This window comes from Notamacropus eugenii, chromosome 1 (genome assembly GCF_028372415.1).
Source record: "Notamacropus eugenii isolate mMacEug1 chromosome 1, mMacEug1.pri_v2, whole genome shotgun sequence".
Taxonomy (NCBI): Eukaryota; Metazoa; Chordata; class Mammalia; order Diprotodontia; family Macropodidae; genus Notamacropus; species Notamacropus eugenii.
The window spans coordinates 695,045,005-695,066,005 of NC_092872.1; the positions used below are offsets into that span (position 1 = coordinate 695,045,005).

Consider the following 21,001-nt stretch of genomic DNA (forward strand, 5'->3'; position numbering starts at 1 on the left):
TCCCTCCCACCCGCAGACTCGGGAGCGGCGACCGTGGGCATGTATTGAGGGGTATCCGCCTCCGCCTCCCACTCAGGAGCAGGAGCCTGCGGGAAAGCAGAAGGCCTGCGGAGGCGAGGGCACCGGCACGAGGCTGAAGAGCGGGCGGTGGCCGTCGGGCGGCGGCGAAGGAGGAGGGTTGGCCTGCATGGTCTCCAAGACGACCTGGCGCTGCTCGCGGGACACGTCCCCTCGCACGTCCAGGAGCACCCCGATATGCTCCTCGCTGGGCACAGATGGGGAGTTGGGGATGGGTCTAGTCGCTCCTTCCCCATGAGGACGGCCCTCCCCTACCCCTTCGAGGACTGGGCAAGCCAACCTCCCTGTACCTCACGTCGGGGAATTTGTGTAAGAAGCTGGACACCTCGAGGCTGAGCAGCGCTGGATCCTGGAGGCGGAACAGCTCCTGCAGGGCACTCAGGACCGCCCCGGTCTGCGCGTTCTCCTCCAGCTCCTGGAAAGAGTGATGGGCACAGTCAGCTGTGGCCCGGGAATCAGCGGGGAGCCCGAGACCCCAAGGAGGGAGCCTGGGGCATCCCTAACTCCGACCTTGCGACCCTAAGCGGCCTTCATCTCTCACCAAGCTAAGGAAGAGCTCCCTGAGCTGGGCTGAGTCCTGCAACATTCGCTCCGACGCCTGGATCCTCTCCGTCGAGTTCCGGCACACAAGCTTGCCTTGCATTAAGCCCCGAAGATACTCCAGCACCACGGCTCGCTCGCTCTCAGCCAGCAGCATCTTTGAGTCCCCAGAGGAAGGGATGGATATTCAGGTTGGAAGGAACCGCTGTCCCTCCATCCCCTTGTGGCTCTAATTCAATCCAACCCTGCCCTGCGGTCACACACACACGCGCGCGCACACACACACACCCCGCATGCGAATGTGAGGAAGAAAATGAGGGGAAAAGAATCGGAGGGCCTGGGTTTGGATGGCATGAAATCAGGGACAGAATTTAGACCTGAAAGGAACCTTAGAGAGACTCTAGTCCTCATTTTACAAATGGGAAAAGTGAGGTTCGAATAGGTTCATCATTCGCTCAAGAGATCAAGTAGCTAATATGTCACACCTGAGCCATGGGACTCTGGACTCTGGAGAATTGTGAACAGAAGCTGGCTGTTTTCTCACACACATTGTCCAGCATCACTAGGCTGGATAGCCACTGGCGAGAGGGCAGAGCCACGAACAGGGGCTAAGAGCAGAGGAGGCAAAGTTAAGTGTCTTCTGCCTCCTCCCCCAGTCCTGTGCCCCTTCTCGAGCCCTAATGGGGTCGGGAGCAGGGATGATTGAGATATGGACCTGTAGCTCCTCCAGCAGAGCATCCATGATCAGTCTGCAAATCTTCTTCTTTAAGTCTCCAAGGGCTGCATCGATGGCAGCCGAGACTCCAGTGGTGGTGGTGGACATCCCGGTGGGCTTCAAGAGGGAGACTGAAGAACTGCATGGTGGGAGAGGGCAGAGACAAAGAAGGTGGGAAAGAGGCTGCATTTGGGGACCATTCATCCTTACTCAGCCTGACATAATGGAATTTAAATTCTAACTCTCCCACTAACTCTGCATGACCTCTGTGTGTATGTCTTTGAGCAAGTCAGTTCACAACTTACAGACTCAGGTTCCCCATACATAACAATAGAGCTTGAATTTTTCCCAATTAGTTTGCATATATTTTGAATTTACTTCTCTGTGTACATATTGATTCCTCATTAGAATGTATGCTTCTTGAAGAGAGATCAAATAGCAATATTTTTTCCTATGTATCATCTTTCTATCACCTAGTATAGTGACAAGGGGTGCTTCTTAAAGGTTTGTTGTATGGAATGTTCTCAGAGAGCCTTTCCAACCCATCTCTTTCCTCATTTGCAAAATGAATATGATAATATTTGCTCACAGTGTTGTGAGAAGAAATATACTTTATAGTTCAATCCCAGAATAAACTGAGAGTAAACAGACCCTCCCCCAGATGAAAAGGGTTGTGGAGTTTGGAGCTAGAACTAACTTTAATCCAAACCCCTCATTTCAAAAATGAGGACACAAGACCTGGGAAGTGACATGATTTTCCCAAGATCACACAGCTAATCAGTAGCTGAATGGAATTTGAACTCAAGGTCCCCAAATCCAAAATCCAGTGCTTTTACCACAACAACAGAGATATCTTTGAAACTGAAGCCTTCTTGAAGAGATTTTATAGTAAATAGCCCCTACAGAACCTATCTCCTCCCCAACCCCCACCCCCAGTAGAATGAAAGTCTCCTGAGGGTAAAGACCTTTTTTGTCTTGGTAGCCTAGAATCTAACACATAGTAGGTACTTAATGTAAACTACATGTGCTGAATTGAATTGAATTAAGCTCAGTTACCACTTACTTATATAGAAGGTTACAACCTTAAAGATGCCTGAGTCATCTCTTGTCCTGAGTCCCAAGGCCTCAGCACATTCCCTGGTGGCGGTTTCCCAAAGCCCCTCCATCTCTCTTTGCAATGAGTACCTTAGGGCAGCATAGTGATTGAGAGAGGCCAGCAGGTATGGCACGTAGTGACGTGGCCTAAATGCATTCCTCAGGTGTTCTTGGGAGAAACGTTCCAGTGCCTCAATAAGGCTGTGGTGAGGAAGAATGGGTAAGCAGGATGAGCAGCATGGCCTCCGCTAGAAACTAGCCAAACTCTGGGGACAGTAGGGCTGGGAGAGAACAAGGAGCAGGGGAGCCAGGGCCAGGAAAGACCAACCACTAGTACCACCTTCTGTGCCAGAGACTCATCACTATACCTGGACTGAGCCCTCTTTCCCACTTTTTACCCCACTACTACCCAATAGGGGACACTGTACTCTAAACAAGAATAGGGGCCTTCTTGCATCATTTTGGAAGAGACCTTAAAGGCCATCTAGTCTGCCTAGCCCCTTCATTTTATAAATAAGGAGACAGATCCAGGGAGATTTAAATGACTTTCCTCAAGTCACATAGGTAGTAAGCATCAGAGGTTAGACTTGACCTAGGTGCAGAGGCAGTAAGTACTCTACCTACTGGGGCACACCACCTGCTTTGCTCGAAGCTCAGCTGCCTCTGCTTCAGAGTGCCCTCACTCTTAACAACTTCCTGTGATGGAAATGCCTATGGGATTCTCTACCAGCAGTCAGGGCAATGGTACACATGGTGTCTGTCACTTTGGGGGGGGGGGGCACAGACCTCCTCAGGAAGGTACCCAGCTCCCTCAGGGCCATGCCATGTACTCTCTCCTGCAAAGAAGAGCTGATCACAGCGGTCACTCGGATATTCTCATCTAGGATCTGGGGGTGGGAAGGGCCAGGGCACATTGTTAGCTGGCACCTCCTAGCACAGATACTTGATATCTCTCCCCACCTCAAGCAGTTCTGTTCCCCCTTCCCCCCCTCCTCCAACACACACACCTGCAGAACAACAGCAGGCAGGGAAGAATAATAGAAGCCTTCAGGGCCAACATCAGGCTCCTGTTCTCGGAACCATTCAGCCACCTCTCCATCCAGGGCCTTCTGCAGCCACTTGGCTATGCTGATCTGGGGCAGGGATGGGTGGGGGGAGACACAGGAACAGAGAAAAGACATAGGGAGGCAGGTAGGTGGCACAGTGGAGTCAGGAGGAACTGAGTTCTAATCCACCTCAGACACATTAGTTGTATGACCCTGGGCAAGTCACTTAATCCCAATTCCCTCCCCCTAAAAAAACAAAAAGACATAAGAAGCATAGTAAATTGGAAGAAGCATAGCAAAGAGGATGCAGAGTATATACATACATGGTCCTCACCTCCCCTCCACATATACCCTCTGTGAGAAAACAATATTTCTAGAAGAGACCAACCCAGCTTCCTAAGGATTAGCGCATCCTAGCAAGGTGAGCTCTCCCAAAGTGCAATGAGCTCTCCCAGAGGGGTTCCCTCTCATGGGAGGTCTTCAAGCAGAGGCAGACTGACCACCTGGACATAATGTTGTCCACACGATTCCTCCTCCGGGAAAGATTGGATTCATCAATGGTGTACAACTCAAATAAAAATGGGGGCCATTCAAACCAGACAGAAGTATGCCTGTGGTGGCATTTTGACATTGAATACTGCAAGATAAAACTACTATTGATTTTGTTAAAGTATTTCCCAATGACATTTTCCTGTGTTTCCCAATGTACTTGGGTGTATCATGGCATGCAAGTTACCCAGGGTACCTGTTTGATATCTCTGAACTAGATGACTGTAAGGGTCCCTTCTAATGGCTAGATCCTGTGAGTCTGTTTTTGGATCATGGCCAGCATTCAGAGCTGGAAGGTCATCTAGACCAGCCTTCTCAAAACTAAATGTCACACAAATACTAAGAAGCAGATAGGATTTGAACTCAGACTCCAGATCTTTCAACTACACCAAGCTAAAAGTACAATAGAAAATGTATCCAGCTAGGATTTTCCCTCATCTTTCCTCTTACTCCCTTTATTCTGCCCTTACCTAATAAAACATATTTTATAATACTTTATCATTTACAAAACCCTTTCCTCACAACAAACCTGGGAGGTATGTAAGGCAAGTGTAATCATTCTCATTTTAAAGATGAGAAAACTGAAGCTCAAAGAGGGGAATCAACTTGTCTAAGGTCACACAGGTAGTGATAGCCAAAGACTAGGATTCTGACTCAGGTTTCTGGACTCAAAGGCCTGTGATCTTTCCACTTCATCATGCTGCTTTCAAAAACACTAGCATGTGGCCTTTTCTGTAGTTTCTTCTCATTACCAAACCTAGCGGTATTGCCTCCGCATCTTTTCTAAAAGACAGGGGTTGCATTTTTCCAAAACATTTTACTAGCCCTCAAAGAAAGCCAAGGAAACATTTAGAAACAGCAAGTCCTGGGGTTAGAGGAACAAGTATGTGCCACCTGGCATAGAGTCTGTGAATCTCTTTCTTGCCTGGGGGTCCTATTTCTTTCCACCCTCACCTTGAGTTTTTCCGTGTATGTTCTCTCTAGTTGTTCCACAGCCTCCGGGGACAGTAAAGGTTCTAGCTCAGAGATGTCAGCCTCAGGATTGAGGTCAGGATGACCCATCATCTCAGGGCTAAGGGAAATCAAAGGATTCATAGCTATGAGATATTGCCTTCACTCTCAGCTCCTCAGCCTCCCTCTGCTTGTCCTGCCCACCCTCTCCACCCTTGGCCTGGCACTGACCCTGGGTAAATATGCAGGGCCCAGTGCAACAGTGTGAAGATGTCCTGGGTGCCCAGGTCCTCATGGTCCAGAAGCTGCTGCAGGTGCTGGCAGAGGCCCTGGTGCAAGGTGTGGGCCCACAGCTTCACCACTCTGTAATCTCCAGGGCAGCAGGGAGCCACCAGGGCCTCTGCCAGGGCCAGTTCAGCAGGCAGAGCTTCTTGAAGAGTAGCCAGGTGTCCTGCCAGACCTGGAGGGCCAGGGGCTGGTCCCTCAAAGTAGGCTTCCTCAAGGGCCTTCCGAAGGGCCCCAAGGCAGCACTGGCGCCAGGCTCGGGGGCGCCCAGGGGATGATGACTGGAGCTGAATATCCCTTTCCTCCTCAAACTCAGCCACTCGAACTGCAGCTACTAGCAGGGCTGGATCATCTCGTGCCAGCTGCCGAGCTGAACCCACCACCTTCCCCATGGCTAGGCCCAGCTCCTCCCCGAGAGGTGTCAAACCTTCAAAGAGGGATAGCTCAGGTCTCCCAAGTGGGTCTAACACCTCATCCCTTAACTGCTCCAGCTGCCGTAGGACCCCATAGGCCTCCAGGAATCGATTGCCTTTGATCAGGGCCTGGGTTCTGGCCACTGCCTCAGGTACTGAGGAGAGAAGTAGGAAGCAGGAGGTTAGGAAGCAGTCCTGAAATGGGCTGGACATCAGGACTTCTTCAGACCTGTCCTGAACTAGCTATGTGACTTCAGGATATTTACGTCACTTCGTTTCTCTGCGCCTCAGTTTTCTTACTGGTGAAATTCAGTCTTGCAAACATTTATTAAACCCCCATGTGAAAATGAAAATAACATAAAATGAAATTTAAAATAATAAAAAAAACAAGGAAACAAAACCAAACCTCAAAGAACCTTAGGGTTCTTCAGACTTTGTAGCTGATTTACATGATCACTTTGTGGATCAGTCATACATTAGAAAAGTACAGACTTCTTTTCCCCAAGCTCCCTCATTGGTTCAGTCTGGAAAACTGACCGACTGGGTAAGGGGTAAGTGGCCTGACCAAGGTTGGTGCTCAAGGGCAACATGGGCCAGTAGAAAGAACACTGGATTTGAGGTCAGAAGATTTGGGTTTGAATCCTAGCTGCACTATCACTTAAGTTCTCTGGGTCTCCATTTTCTTTTCTGCATTGAATCAGGTGAGCTCGAAGGTGAGCCTCTTCGTCCCTACCCCTGATGAAACCCAGGAACATTATGGGACCTCACCTGCCAAGAGTTGGGGCAGTAGGAGTGTCACCGCCTGCAGCTGTCTATGCTGATTGGCCAGCTCCCGGAGAGGCCCCAGGGTGTGGGCAACTTCAGCCTGTTTCGAGAGTGCCTCCTGGGCCCCAACCAGGGCCTCCCCAGCCTCCTGGACCTCTTTCAGTGCCAGGCCTAGTTGCTGAAGGCCTGTCTGCACACTCTCCAAGTAAGACTGTACAGTTGACTGTGGGGAGAGAGCTTGGAGAGGTCAGTGGTAGATGGCACCCTGCAATGGAGGGGGCAGAGAAGGTCCCTCTGAGCATGATCTGATATGGGTGGGGCACGGTCGTTTGACAGAATTAGGGAAGGGAGAGCCTAGGACAGAATGGGAATGACTGGGACTAGGGATGGATGATGACTTTTAGGGACCCCAAATTCAAGCTTCTCCCTGGCCCCACCTTGATTCGGGATTCGATGGAGCACATTCTCTGGGCTTCTCGGCTTCGGTATTGGTCCAGCCTGGTCAGCTGCTTGGGACTGTAGAAGACGCCTGAGGCCCATTTCAGGGCTGCCCCTCTGGCCAACCTTTCAGCCTTCTCTAGTTCTGGCCACTCAGAGTCTGCTTAGGTGGATAGGGGTGGGGTGGGGGGAGGCAGGAAGAGGCTTCAGCCACAGCTGTTTCCCATCCCTTGTCCCTAACAGGAAGTCACTGGATCTGGGGCCCTGACCTGGTCAGTCTGCCTCTTCTAACACTCCAAGTTTGCCCAAATGCTGAGGTGGGGGTCGGGTTTAGTGGTACTTTATAAATGCACTAAATGCCATATTGTTATGGACTGCAATGTGGTCCATATCAAAGTATCACAGTATTTAGGGCTGAAAAGTCATTAAGTTCAACCCCTCATTTTACAGATGAGAAACTGAGGCCCCAAGAGGTCATGTAAGTTGCTTGTCTAAGATCACACAGCTAGTAAATGGCATGGCCTACAAAAACCTAGGTTCTCCATCCTCTTTCCACTCTGCTTTGCTACCTCTATTGGGTGGTAAGTGGCTGATTGCCCATGCCTGGGAAAACATCCCCACTACACACACTCTCTTCCCCACCAAGGCTGTCTCCAGATGTTCAGAACTTCTCTCAGAGGTCATCCATCCATTCCTCCACCCATCCATCCACTCATTCATCCCAGAGTGACCCCCAGGGGGATCGGCTCATTACCTTGGGGGGCTCCAAATTCCTGCTCCTCCTCCGTATCCATGCCCATGGCTTAGTAAAGGAAGGGTGTGTGGGGTGCTAGGCCTGATATTGGAATTGAGCCTAGCTGTTGGGGGGTTGGGAGATGGTTCAAGCTTGATTATGGAAGCTTGGCTCAGCTGAGCTTAAAAGCCAAAGCGTATTCTTCTCCAGGCAGGCTCCTCTGGGGCAGCACGGTTCCTGCCCAGCCTACTCAGGATATGGGAGGGAGGAGTGTGTGTTGGGGGGATGGGGGTGGAGGAGGGACTGAAGGTGAAGGGGTGGGCACTGGAGCTTGTGGGAAATGCCCTGTGTATGATCCCTAATGTCTAGATAGACAAGAGAGGTGGGAAGAGCGCTGAGTACCAGCCCTAGCCTGGGTAACCGCATCATAGGGCAAGGGCTGAGGGTATTGCTTGTGTATACTACAGCTACACCCTACAGCCTATGCCCCCTCCAGGGAAGTGGCAGCATCCTAGCCCCTTAGCGCCCTCCAGTGTTCATCAAAGTCTGGCTTTCTGACCGCCCCCCCCCCAACTCTATGCCCTAGGGCACCCACCTCTTCCCTTCCCAATGGATCCCAGTAGATTTATGCTTTCCATTCTCCACCTTCTTTACTTCCTTATGTTTTCCTCCTGGGGCTTAGTGGGAGTCAGGGGTATAGGAAATAGCCAGGAACTAGAAGAGAAAGGGAGGAGAGGGGACAGATAACACTTCTGTCTCCATCCCTCTCTGGTATGTGAATCCTTTCTCTCCCTGCTTGTGGTTTCCATTGCAAAAGATCTTAGGGATGATTATGCCTCTGCCCCTGTTGGGGAGAGATCTCAGAGAAGGCAGGGTGGAGTCATCCAGCAGCAGGTGGTGGGTATCATGACAGGTAAGTTTGGATAAATTTAGTGGAACAGAACATGAGAAGTGGCCTGTTATGGGCATGGGTCAGACTGTATAGATGCCTCAGCCAGGGCTAAGGGGAGTGCCTCTTTACCCAGCTGCAGAGATGCCCCAAGAACCCTTTTCTACCTCAGCATAGAAGGAGGATAGCTGATCTTTACCTCCATATGGAGTGCCAGTATATTCTTCTCTCCAGCAGGATGTGGGTCAACCAGCATTTATTAAGTACTTAACTCTGTGCCAAGCATGGTGCTAATCACTTGAGAAACAAAGAAAGGGGAAAAAAAAAATCAGGTCCCTGCCCTCAGGTACCTTACTTTCTAATGCATATTCCTAAATGTATATACAAGACATGTGCCATATAAGTGGAAGGGTGTGAATCTTGACTGGCGGGAGCATGGCATCATGGCCAGCCCCCAGCAAGCAGACTTGGGCAGCAGGACCTGTGAATATGGTGAGAGGTCTGGGACCGCAGAATTGGAATGTGGACTGAGAGGAGGGTAGCCAGAGAGATCCCAGGGACTAGGGCAGGGGTCAACAAACATTTCATTAAGGATATCCACCGTGGCCCTCAGAGATGATGGCTGTGTGTGTTTGTCCTTTGTTACCAAAGAAGACCATGCCATCATGACTTGCACTTGACTTTGTTTTGAGTGAGGGAGGGCTGTGCAGGTTACCAGCCATAAGACTGGAGGTGACCCAGGATGAGGCAATGGGGGTGAAGTGACTTGCCCAAGGTCACACAGCCAGTGAGTGTCAAATGTTGGAGTTGAGATTGGAACTCAGGTCCTCCTGACTCCTGCACTGGTGCTCTACCCACTGCACCACCTAGCTGCCCCGGGGGGATGGTGTAGGAGAGAGGTGGTTGTGGGAGCCACAGGTAAGTGGAAACTTTCTAGGAGCTGGAAAAAAGCATGACACCAGCTAGCACTTACATGGTGAGTTGCAAAGCACTTTACAAACCATATTTAATTTTCTCACAACAACCTTGGGAGGCAGATGCTATTGTTATAATATCCATTTTACACCTTAGGAAACTGAGGCAGGCCGAGGTAAAGCGACTCGTGTAGGGTTACAAGGGTGGTAAGGGACGGAGGCTGCGTTTGAACTCAGGTCTTGGTGGCACGGTGCTGGAAACAGTAGGTGCTTAATCAGTGCTGCTCGACTGACTGACAGAGCCCCTGCTGCCTCCAGTCTACTGCATCATTTAACTGCCTTCTGCCCACCCCGCCCGTGACTCAGGCGGTCTGACCCGATGCCCAGGAGTTTCTCGCCAGATCTGGTAGTTGACGAGTCTGGGTTGTTTTCGCCCTCCGTGAGGGCTGGGCTTTTTCCTACGACCCCTGGAATTCTGCGACTCTCCGGGAGAAAGGGAATCGCACACGGTCCCTGGTGGCGCCAGACGCTAGGAGGCCTACCGGCAGGGGCGCACGCGCGCACGCGCAGGCCTAGAGCTGGGCTCAAACGGAAGTGCAGAGCGGAAGTGTTGAGGGGGCTGCCGGCCGGGCACTGGCGAGCGGAAGCGGAAGTGGCGGCGGCAGGCGGCGGGCGCCGGCCTGGCCTGGGCTTAGGGAGGCAGGCTGCCATGGCGGAGTCCGGGCCGCAGGCGCCCCCGCCGCCGCCTCCCGGGACCCCGAGCCGGCACGAGAAGAGCCTGGGGCTGCTCACGACCAAGTTTGTGTCGCTGCTGCAGGAGGCCAAGGACGGAGTCCTCGACCTGAAACTGGTGCGGACCCGGCCCGGCTCCGAAGTGGGGGACCCTGGGGAGAAGCGAGGGCCGGGGCCGGACACGGGGGAGAAGCGAGGGCCGGAGCTGCACAAGGGGGAGAAGCGAGGGCCGGGGCCGGACACAGGGGAGAAGCGAGGGCCGGGGCCGGACACGGGGGAGAAGCGAGGGCCGGGGCCGGACACGGGGGAGAAGCGAGGGCCGGGGATGCACCAGGGGGAGAAGCGAGGGCCGGGGCCGGACACGGGGGAGAAGCGAGGGCCGGGGATGCACCAGGGGGAGAAGCGAGGGCCGGGGCCGGACACGGGGGAGAAGCGAGGGCCGGGGATGCACCAGGGGGAGAAGCGAGGGCCGGAGCTGCACAAGGGGGAGAAGCGAGGGCCGGGGCCGGACACGGGGGAGAAGCGAGGGCCGGGGATGCACCAGGGGGAGAAGCGAGGGCCGGAGCTGCACAAGGGGGAGAAGCGAGGGCCGGGGCCGGACACGGGGGAGAAGCGAGGGCCGGGGATGCACCAGGGGGAGAAGCGAGGGCCGGAGCTGCACAAGGGGGAGAAGCGAGGGCCGGGGCCGGACACGGGGGAGAAGCGAGGGCCGGGGATGCACCAGGGGGAGAAGCGAGGGCCGGAGCTGCACAAGGGGGAGAAGCGAGGGCCGGGGCCGGACACGGGGGAGAAGCGAGGGCCGGGGATGCACCAGGGGGGAGAAGCGAGGGCCGGGGATGCACAGCGGGTACCCAGGTGAGCGGCTCCCAGAGTCATTGGAAGCAAGTTCTCCTCGTCGCCACCTCTCATCTTTCAAGTCTCAGCCAAAATCCCACCTTGCACAAAAAGCTTTTCCCGATCCACCTTAATGCCTTCCCTCCGCTCATCGTCTCCAGTTTGTCAAGTTCGTAGCTTGTTCCTATGTAGTGATTTGCGTGTCCTTTGAGGGCAGGGACTGTTTTTTGCTTTTTCTTAGTACAGGGCTTCATAAATCCTTGCTAAGAGAGGAGGGAGGTCCAAGAGACGAGGGTCTTGGGGGAATCCTGAAAGGTGGAAATTGGACCAACAGCCTAGGAACAGCTGGAGGAAGAGATGAGGGAGTCAGATCAGAGCATGAATGGAGGAGATCTGAACAAGACAAGGGAGAACTGAAGACTGGGGGGGGGGGGGGAGCAATGACCAGCATGGAGAGAGGAGGAACCCCTGCAAAGTGCAAAAGGCAGGTGAAGGAGGGAGGTCTGGGCGAGACCATCTGCGGAGATGCCCTTCTTTTGCTGGGTCTCTAGAAGAGAAGCAAGCTGGAACAAACCTGGATTTTGGAGCACGGGGCAAGAGAACTGTACCATGCCTGGCAGGGGAAGGTGTTTCAGGCCCATAGGAGAGAGTAGGGCAAACCACAGGTACAGAGAGACATCAGAAGTAAGGAGGAGTTTGGAGACCAAAGTTAACTTCCTAAGATGTCATGTGTGGCTCTGGGCTGCACTGAGCCTGCCCTGCTGAAGTCTGTTGGAGTTGGTGTTGGCTTAAACCGTGGGGACAAATTGAAGCATCTCTCTTTTCTTCCTCCAATAGGCAGCAGATACCTTGGCTGTTCGGCAGAAGCGGAGAATTTATGACATCACGAATGTCCTGGAAGGAATTGGGCTGATTGAAAAGAAGTCTAAGAACAGTATCCAGTGGAAGTGAGTACTGGGGAAGGCAGGGCAGGAGAGATTCTCATGAGAGACTGAGGAGCCTCATTGAGTGAGACAGGTGGGAGGAAGAGGGTTCCTTCATGGAGTGTTGGACCCTGGATGGATGTCTACGCTAGGGGCAGGTACCCTGGGGAGGTAGGTACCATCTCACTCCCCTCTCCCCACTTGGGGACTGTACATAGGGGTGTGGGACCTGGCTGTAACACAAGGGAAATAGCAGACAAGCTCATCGAATTGAAGGCTGAAATTGAGGAGCTTCAACAGCGGGAGCAGGAGCTGGACCAGCACAAGGTGTGGGTGCAGCAGAGCATCCGGAATGTCACTGAAGATGTGCAGAACAACTGATATCCTTCCAGGACCTCCCTCTTCCTCTTTTCCTTCTGTCTCCTCTTCCCCACATTCATTATCCTGGCTCAGATTTAATGGCTGCTCTTCAGGGTTTACAGAGCACTTTTCTTAAAACAGTCCTGTGTGGTTGGTAGTATAAGAATCATCTACATTTAACAAAGGGGAAAATTCTGAAGCTCAAGAGTTGAGCCCCTTTGGTCAAAGCAGTAAACTGTAAGTGTCCAAAGTGTGATTCCCAGCTAGATCAATGGTGTCAGAGCTGCTAGGCCCACAGATTAGGAAGACAACCATCTAGGCTGGGCAAGGCAAGGCAAGAGCTGGTTCTAGTCGTGGAGAGATACAGTCAGGCCGCACCCTGAAGGGTTTGGGGTGTTGGTGAAGAAAGATAGAAGGCAGCAGAATAGTTTTTAAAAAAAGAACGTAAACTATAGTAATAATGCTAATACTAATGGATCCTGTTTTCTGGGGTATAAATACAGATGTAAAATATTTTTCCTACAATTCGGTGAGGAAGGTAGTAAAAAAGCATTATCTCTATTTTACTCATTAAGAAACTGAGCTCCAGAGCAGAGAATTGACTTAAAAGTTTTAGCTGGGATTAAAAACGAGGGCTCCTGACTCCAGGACCATGTGCTTTCTACCACATCATGCGTTAGGAATCCCTCAGTCATGGCTGGCACTAGCTCTCAAGTGCTGGTCCCAGAACCAGTCCCTTTCCTGTCATTCCCTTGGAGTGTGTTGCATTCCCTGTGCCATTGGTCTAATTTGACAGCCTACCTTCCTGACCTGAGGCTCTTTCTGATGGCTTCTCATCATTGTGCCTCTTTCCACTCAGATTAAATTTATCAGTATTTTCTTGGGGACTCTACCATGTAGGCATTGAGAGATGGCCTGAACCCTACATTCATTCTTGTGCTTGTCACATGTCTGGATTGAATTGGAGGCAAAGGCCTCCAGTAAGGAGCTGTCGTCTTTGCTTTGGAGCAGGGCTCCACTGAGCTGCCCTTTCTTTGGACTTGGTTCTGTAGCAGCAGAATCTCTGAGCTTCCCCTTCTTTCAGTACCATGTGGAGTTCCAGAGCTGGGAGGAGAGAATAAATGTTTTCTCTAACCTGTCTTCATAGTCTTACCCCGAGCAGACTTTACAGCTTGTCTCCTTAACTTCTGGCACCTTAGCATATGTGACTCATGAGGATATCTGCAAATGTTTCACGGGTGAGTAGCCCCTTGGGCAGTAAGTGGGTGAGTGAGCAAACCCTGATGGTTGAGTGTCACCTTTCTCAACAATTCCTTCCCCCTGCCCCCGCCCCCCATTCACCCAAGCAGGTGTGGAAGATTTCAAGGGAAAAGTGTCACTAATGTGGTGGCACATCAGAGAACTGACCTCCTGGCAGCTGCAGCAACTTTGTGGTTTGCAGTTCAGAATGTGGTGATCTGGCAGAGGTGGCAGGGCTCTGACTAGGGGTGGGGCTGCCACTCTTGGCTCAGGAAGGTTCCTCTTTGTTCTCCCTAGGGGACGGAACTGGGAGGTTGGTCTTGAGGGATCCCATCCTTTGGACACCTCATGTCCTACCTTCCAGCCAGCTGTCCATGAAGATATACCTTTGAGCAGGGTAGGTATTGTGATGGGGGCTGGACCCTCCTGAGAGAATTCATTGTTCCCACAGAGCCTGGTGTTACTGTGAGTGCCAGCCAAGTAATGGGTGACCAAGGAGGAGTGTCTGTAGGATGGAGGTTGTTGCTAGTAGAGTCTTCTCATTCATAGTTAAGGTTACATGGTGGGAACACTTGTATGGCTCCCCTTCAGTTCTTGTGGGACATAGAGCCAGAAGGGGTGTTAAATTCTGACACTGGAGGGGAAGTTATCTAGCCTTACCTCCTTGTTTTGTAGAAGATAAAGTGAAGTCCAATTTTAGTCATAATAGCTATCAAGTATCTCATTTTATCCTTACAACAACACTAGGAGGAAACTGAGGCAGACAGAGATGAAGTGACTTGCCCAGGGTCACATAGCTAGTGAGTGTCTGAGGCCAGATTTGAGCTCACATATACCTGACTCCATGGCAACACCTAGCTCATTTCTGTAGCAAAGGGAGTGATTTGCCTAAGGTCACATTTCAGTTTAATGGCAGGCACAGGATTTTAAACCAGGCCTCTGAAGTCTCAATTGATTGTTTTCATTAATACTTTGCTGGCTGTCATGGAGGTTGGCTATATCTTAGTCTGGACAAATTGGATGGATGGTGAGACAGATGGGAAAGAGAAAGTAGAATCCTGTCCCCTGGGCTCAGTTTGGCCTTGGGTGGTTTGGGGCCCAGGGATTGGACCTTGACCTTGGCTGTGGCTGTGACTGTGACACTTCTGCTTGGAGGGCGGCATGTTAAAGTATTTGATAAGGAAGCTGTTCTCAGCCCAGGGGCCAACTGAGACTGACTGATTCTCTTACTGCTTCCCTATTATTTCTTCTCAGTGTGATTTCATCCCCTTTGCCATCTTTAGCTCTTGTAGTCTCCTGTGCAGAGGTGCTTTCTCTGCAGACTTGGGAAGTGTATTTGGAGAGACTGTTGACCCTCTGACTTGGTGTGGCCTGATCCTACTGGGCCTGAATTTTATTGTATGGTTATCCCTGGCTACGTCCTGGGGACTGGAGAGGCTAAGACAGGGTTTGAATGGACCGTTGTGTTCTGCCAGTGGTGATGGACAGCTGTCTTAGGTATTGGTGTGTATGGTTCAACTTTGCCTTGCTCTAGACGGGTTGGGTCTCTGGATGGGGGACAGGTCATTTCTCCACAGACCAAAGGGACCTGAATTTTCAGTTCCAGGCAATATACAGTGAAAGTTTATACCCAGGAGGGAACTTTTGGAAAATAGCACCAGGAATTCACAAAAACCACCTCTCTGTTGTGTGCCTTACTGGGGAGGCCTCTCTTCTTGCTCTTCATTCTGGGGAGCCTTTTCCTAAAGAAACTGAGATGTCCCCTGAAGGAGCCAGAACTAATTTTGGTGGGGTGAGGTGGGAGTGGAGTGTTCAAAACCCCTATCCTCCCTATTGTGGCTCTGCCCTCAGCCTTTGCAGAAGTGGTCCTGCTCTCAACCTAAAATTTGCTATCTGTGTTCCAGGGGACACTCTGTTGGCCATTCGGGCCCCATCAGGTACCAGCCTGGAAGTGCCAGTCCCTGAGGTGGGTGCATATTGGGGAGAGGAGGAGGGCCTAGGCCTTGGAGAGCACCAGCTGCTGAGGCTGATAAGTTAGCAGTGGGGTGGGTGGAGCAGGGAGGGCATGTGTGGAGAACCAAAGTCTGGCACATGGCAGAGGGAGTGTGGTACTGGGGACTGGCTGAATGGGGGTCCTTGAGCTTGGAGCCCATGAGGCAGAGCCTCTCCTCTCTCCATCGCCCTTGCTGTCAGCTCTGAGCCAAGTTCTGTGGCTCCCTAGGGCCTGAATGGGCAGAAGAAGTATCAGATCCACTTGAGGAGCACCAGTGGCCCCATCGACGTGCTGCTGGTGAACAAGGATGCATGGAGCTCTCCCCCTGTGGTGGTCCCTGTGCCTCCGCCTGAGGATCTCCTTCAGTGCCAGGCAGCCATTCCTTCCTCCCCACAACCAAGGCTAGCACCCTCTCAGCACCAGGAGACCTCAATACCCAGCAGCCCCCGTCCTTCCACTCCGACCAGCACCCAGGACCAGAGTGCAGTTGGGCAACCAGCAGCCAGCCCAGGTGAGAGGGACTAAAGTGAGGGAGGAGTCTGTGCTGGGTCAGACTGGTGAAAGGTCAGCTCACAGGAAATAGGGAGCTTCTGTTTGCATCAGGCACACAACCTCAGCAGAATTCTCAATGGCAGCCTTTTTGTGTGTGTCCTGGATCCTTGTGGAGGCAGGCTAGGAAGGTTCATAGGCCTTGTATCAGGATGATGATTTTAGAGCGTAAAATAAAATATATAGGTAACCTGTTGAAGCTAACACTTAAACTGAAATCCAGTTAGCAAATTTTTTTTCAGAATATATTTTATTTTTTGCCCCAGTTACATGTTGGCAGAATATTTTAAAAAGGCATCACCAACAACAAATTCACAGTCCTGGTTAAGAACTACTCTCCAGCTCCCTGGGCGCTGGGATGTGTCCCATTGTCCTCTGGGCAGTCTCCGAGGGTTAGAAGTTCTTCCTTCTAAATGTCCTGCGCTCTGACCCTGCTGATTCCAGCACGTCAAATAAGCCTGGCCCTTCTTGAACAGTTGTGCAGATATGCCAAGATGGGAATCATGTGCTCTCTTTTCTAAGCTAGGAAAGACCCTCAGGTCCTCCAGATCATCCTCCACTGGCCAAGTTTCAAGGTCCCTCAGCACTGGCTGCCTTTCTGTGGCCAAATTGGCTCATCCTAGCTGCCCTTCCTAGTTCGGTGCCAGCCCTGAGCTCAGGACCCTCTCCACGAACACTCAGGGATTACTGCTTAAGGCTCTTATCAACACCCTCCCAGGGGGAATTGTTACTGGTACAGGTGATCCTGGGAACCCCAATGCAGCCCTTTATACTTATGTTCTTAATATTCATATTAAGATTCAGTCCACTGTTTAGTTTTTAAAGACCTTAATACTCCTCTTGTTCTGGAAATTGTTACCAGTAATGGAAGGGCTTCCAGGGCCACTCTCTTTCTGGTGCTTACCAGTGACCCCAAACTGCCTGAGACTTCACTCCTTCCTAGATTCTCACTTGCCCAGTTTGCCTAGGCTTTGCAGTAGAGAGGCCTCTATTTTTGGGGGACAGGGACTGACTCAGCCTGGTGGGGAAAACTTGGGGGTTCCTTGCTTTGAGGATGTGTTACCCTATGGCCTAATCTCCTGTGGGGGGGATTGGGGGCTGTGGTTACAGGAAGCAACGGTGGCCCTGGAACAGACAACAAGGATGCCAGCGTCCTCGGTACCCTCAGCCCTGCATCCGCTGCTGCCCTCGACACCCGGCCACTCCAGTCCTCAGCGTCCTTGGACAGCAGCTCCATCTTGCCTAACCCTTCTACCTCTTTTGAGCCAATCAAGCCAGATCCTACAGGCAGTGAGTGTTTGCTTAGCTGGGTAGAAGGGATGGGGCGGTGCCTCCCACTTCTCTCCTTCTCCTAGTGAAAGATGGGAGAACTGGAAGACATTAGAGATGATCGAGTCCACTCTTTTCATTTTACAGAAGAGGAAACTGAGGCCCGTAGAGTGAAGTGACTAAAGTATAGCAGAACTAAAACTAGAACCCAGATTGCCTGATGCCCTTATCACTGTCCTTGTTCGTATATAAATCTTGTCTTCCTTTGGTCTTCACTCTGAGGACTCAGACTTACAAAGAAGGGAGCGTAGGCTCCCACAAAAACCCTTTCTCCTGATGGTACAGGCAACAAGTGAGGCTTTTCCAAAAGTTCTAGAAAGGTGCTGTTCTTCCTGGCATTTGGGGCCTTCTGTGTGTCACTTGTGGTCATAGTCCCAGAAGTGGAGCCTCAGACTGGAAGATAGACCCCCTGGTGACTACAGGCCAACCATAGTCATGACCCATACTGGGTAACACTCTTCACATTCACTTCCTCCTTTAATTCTCCTAGCACCCCAGTAATGTCGATGGAGGAGATAGGCTTGCCTTCCCATTTTATAGATGAGGAAGCAGGTTTGGTGACTTGCTCAGGGTGGTCCAGTGAGTTAGTACAGACTCAGAACCACTTGACTCCAGGCCTCTAACAAATCTTTATTCAGACCATTACCATGTGTTGAACCCTGCATTCAGGGGATATGATGAGGCTATATTAGACACAACCCCTGCCTCAGGGTGGGGATGAAGCACCACATCTGTCAGGTGCAGGACAAAAGTACTATGGGAGAGCCTAACCAAGTATCCCAGAAGACTTCCTGGAGGTGGTGATGTTGGAATTGGGTGGAAAGGATGGGAGGAATTTGGCAGGAATGGGGATAGACATGGAAGACATTCCAGACATGGGAAACTGTGAGAAAATGTGCAGGGGCAGAGAGTGAGCATGTCTATGTTTGTGTCTGTGTCTGCACTGGGGCAGATGCATTGAGAATAGAGAGGACTCAGGATTCTTTTGGGTTCCCCTGCTCTGGGTCTTCATTTTCCAGCTTCTCTGGTGAGCCAAAATCCCTAGAGAAAGAAATGAGAAAAAGCTGGGCAGGACTGGAACCAGGGTCAGCTTGCCCAGCATGGTCAGCCTTGAATTGATATGGGCCCTTGGATATCTGTTTCTTGGAGGTGGTTTTGAGACAGCAGCAGTTGCCTGCTTGGGGGAAGCAGGAGAAATGGCAGTGTCTTGTCCTCCTGATGGTCTGGAAGGGGTGGAACAGAAGCGGCAGGTCACTTGGTGATAGCAAGATGCAAGGGCTTGGTTGGATGTGGGTGTGAAGGCCTTGATTCTTGTTTTTATTTCAGTACTGGAACTCCCCAAAGAGCTGTCGGAAATGTTTGATCCAACAAGAGGTAGGGGCGCCACTGAGACTCTTCACCATTCTCCCTGTGCTCTCTTTGTCCCCCTCTTGGAATGCTGCCTTGCCCTTTCTACCTCTCCTGCTGAGACTGAATGGTGAAGTGGGTGGAGTGGTGCACTTGGCTTTAAATCCTGCCTCAGACACTCGATAGCTTTGTGACCCTAGTCCGGTCATTGAATCTTGGCCTCAAGTTTCTTCATCTGTAAAATGAGGAAGTTAAGGTCTTTTTGAGCTGTAAGTCTATGATTCTCTGGCCCTCTGGGGCTAACCTTTCAAGACTAGGATGGGAAGATCTCTCTCAGGTGCTCTAGCATCTATGAGGTGGGCAAGACAGTTCATTAAGACTGAGGAAACCTCCAGCCACAGAAAGGGCAGCAGACTAACCCTGGCCCAGGAAAGATTGCCAGAGCTGCCGCCTTGATCTGGAGGCCTGGGCCCAGACTTTCCTCCTTATGCTTACTCCCTAAGCATAGCTTGTCGGCCTAGGGAGAAGTTGGGCTTCCCAGTCATTTGGCTAACAGAATAGGAACCAGGTGGGTAATCTGTGGGTCAGAGGCCTGTGGACAGGAATCCCTGTATCAACCCATGTTTCCAGAGCCTCCCCAATCCAATCACCCCTCTCCCTGCTCCTCTGTGGCTTCGGTTCCTGCTGCTCCCAATGACTTGAGAAGTGGTAGCAGGAGTGTATACCAAACAGCCTTTTCCCCTTCCAGAATGCATGAATTCCGGGCTGCTGGAGGAGTTGATGTCCTCAGAAGGTGGGTAGCTTGGCAGGGGTGGGGCAGGGCTCTGGCCAGTCATCTAAGAGCATCCATGCCTGCTGGCCCAGGTGGCTGGGCTGGCAAACCCCTGGCAGAGGCTGGGACTGAGCCACTTTCTTTCCCACAGTGTTTGCCCCTCTGCTCCGCCTCTCTCCTCCTCCTGGAGACCATGACTACATCTACAACCTGGACGAAAGCGAAGGCGTCTGTGACCTCTTTGATGTACCAGTCCTCAACCTCTGACTGCAGCTGCCCTTGGGGCCGTGTGCAGACAAGACTGTTTGACTTGGGGTTGCTTTGGTCTTTCCTTCTCTCGCCATGCCCAGTGTCCTCAGGATTCCTCTGGATATAGACTGACCAGCCACCAGGCTTCAGTCCTCTCCTTTTCCAAGTTGCACAGTTAGGGTCAGATTTCTTATTCCTTCCACTGGCCAGTTTATCCATCTGCCCTGCAAAATGGGGGAGACAGGCCAATTCTCCCCCACCTTCAGTATCTTTATCCCCTGTCAACAGGTAGCCAAAGCATTTGCCACGTGCCTCCCTTCCTAGGGCCAAAAACCTCATGTCTCCACCTTTTGCATCCCAGACCTTATGCCAGAGTGAAGAGACCCTATTCCCGGTTCTCCCCCTACCTCTGTTCCTGCCCATGCTCCTCCCCCCAAGGTCCAAAAGGCCAAGCCTAGGGCCAGGGTGAGGACACAAGCCCCAGTATGAAAAACAAAACAGACAAACCAATTTCCTGAGTTTGAACCAGGCTCTCCTGGAGTCTGTAGAGTCCTGCAAACTCTTGTGGAGGGGAGAAGGGAAGCCAAGCCACATTCTCTGTGAATCGAGCAGGAATGTGACCATCCCCTTGCCAACAACATTCCCCTTCCCTAATGTGTCCTACTTGCTGCTCCATAATAGGTTAACGAGACAGGCCAAGTGATTCCCCAAACTGGATGGATCCCCATCCCTGTGCCCCTAGCCTGAGGGCTCTCTTTCTAGCCCAGGGCTGGAAGGAGGAGACCCCTGCCTCAGCTATGATATGTACCATCCCTTGCCTCCAGTTAGAAAATGTTTGGAAAGAGATTTAGAGAGATTTACAGGAATGAACAGATTCCTATATAAAGATTATTTTTATACTTTTTGCAGTGTAAGGAAATTGCCTGTAATATTTGTACAGTGTCTGAATGAATAAAAACCATGCCTAAGGCTGCCTCGGCCCTTTCCTCATTTCAGCACCTAGGGCAGTCCCCTCCTGGGAAATGGAGGCTCCTGACGTGCCATAATGCACAAAGCTGTGCCCACGGTGAGGGTGGATGTGTGGTGGGAACGGGAGGGCTGAGGGAGGGTGTCCCCCCCGCCCCGCAAACAAACTTTACTCCTTGGAACTTGGCCTTACTAGAGGTGGTTGACTCTAGTTCTGGCTGCTCCCCTTTCCACCTGTGACCTCGAAGGTGAAGGGCTGACCCAGTGGTCTCCGCATTTCTTCCCGGGGCTAAGGGC

The 21,001-nt window shown here is 51.7% G+C and overlaps 2 protein-coding genes across 6 annotated transcripts; one reads left to right on the forward strand and one right to left on the reverse strand.

The window, feature by feature from the left end:
- Positions 1 to 68: 68 nt before the first annotated feature.
- Positions 69 to 7,857, reverse strand: EXOC3L1 (exocyst complex component 3 like 1). 5 transcript variants are annotated; one of them, XM_072636010.1, is made up of 13 exons: positions 7,630 to 7,848; positions 6,875 to 7,038; positions 6,441 to 6,660; positions 5,206 to 5,827; positions 4,978 to 5,095; positions 3,436 to 3,561; positions 3,215 to 3,315; positions 2,519 to 2,629; positions 1,334 to 1,472; positions 1,104 to 1,226; positions 620 to 775; positions 369 to 493; positions 69 to 265 (listed from the first exon to the last, which is right to left on the reverse strand). In XM_072636010.1, the coding sequence occupies exons 1-13, from the start codon at positions 7,673 to 7,675 to the stop codon at positions 73 to 75; spliced, it is 2,244 nt and encodes a 747-aa protein (XP_072492111.1). In that variant the 5' UTR covers positions 7,676 to 7,848; the 3' UTR covers positions 69 to 72. The 5 variants fall into 5 exon arrangements, with proteins under 5 accessions (XP_072492111.1, XP_072492112.1, XP_072492109.1 ...); XM_072636011.1 differs by having other exon boundaries at positions 6,875 to 7,035; positions 7,630 to 7,846; XM_072636008.1 differs by having other exon boundaries at positions 3,215 to 3,561; positions 7,630 to 7,855.
- Positions 7,858 to 10,007: 2,150 nt separating this feature from the next.
- E2F4 (E2F transcription factor 4) lies at positions 10,008 to 20,711 on the forward strand. The gene is made up of 10 exons (XM_072636024.1): positions 10,008 to 10,261; positions 11,815 to 11,924; positions 12,119 to 12,280; positions 13,455 to 13,498; positions 15,404 to 15,465; positions 15,721 to 16,003; positions 17,152 to 17,331; positions 18,697 to 18,744; positions 19,466 to 19,510; positions 19,641 to 20,711. Exons 1-10 carry the CDS (start codon positions 10,121 to 10,123, stop codon positions 19,754 to 19,756), a joined length of 1,191 nt encoding a protein of 396 aa, XP_072492125.1. The 5' UTR covers positions 10,008 to 10,120; the 3' UTR covers positions 19,757 to 20,711.
- The last annotated feature ends 290 nt before the right edge of the window (positions 20,712 to 21,001 follow it).

Coding starts and splice junctions, on each gene's coding strand:
- E2F4 (XM_072636024.1), top strand. CDS start 10,121: ATGGCGGAGTCCGGGCCGCAGGCGCCCCCGCCGCCGCCTCCCGGGACC. Junction 13,499..15,403: donor TATCTGCAAATGTTTCACGG/GTGAGTAGCCCC, acceptor TCTGTGTTCCAG/GGGACACTCTGTTGGCCATT. Junction 18,745..19,465: donor AATGTTTGATCCAACAAGAG/GTAGGGGCGCCA, acceptor TTCCCCTTCCAG/AATGCATGAATTCCGGGCTG.
- EXOC3L1 (XM_072636008.1), bottom strand. CDS start 7,675: ATGGGCATGGATACGGAGGAGGAGCAGGAATTTGGAGCCCCCCAAG. Junction 5,096..5,205: donor GCCCTGCATATTTACCCAGG/GTCAGTGCCAGG, acceptor GATTTCCCTTAG/CCCTGAGATGATGGGTCATC. Junction 2,630..3,214: donor CTGGGTACCTTCCTGAGGAG/GTCTGTGCCCCC, acceptor TCCTCACCACAG/CCTTATTGAGGCACTGGAAC.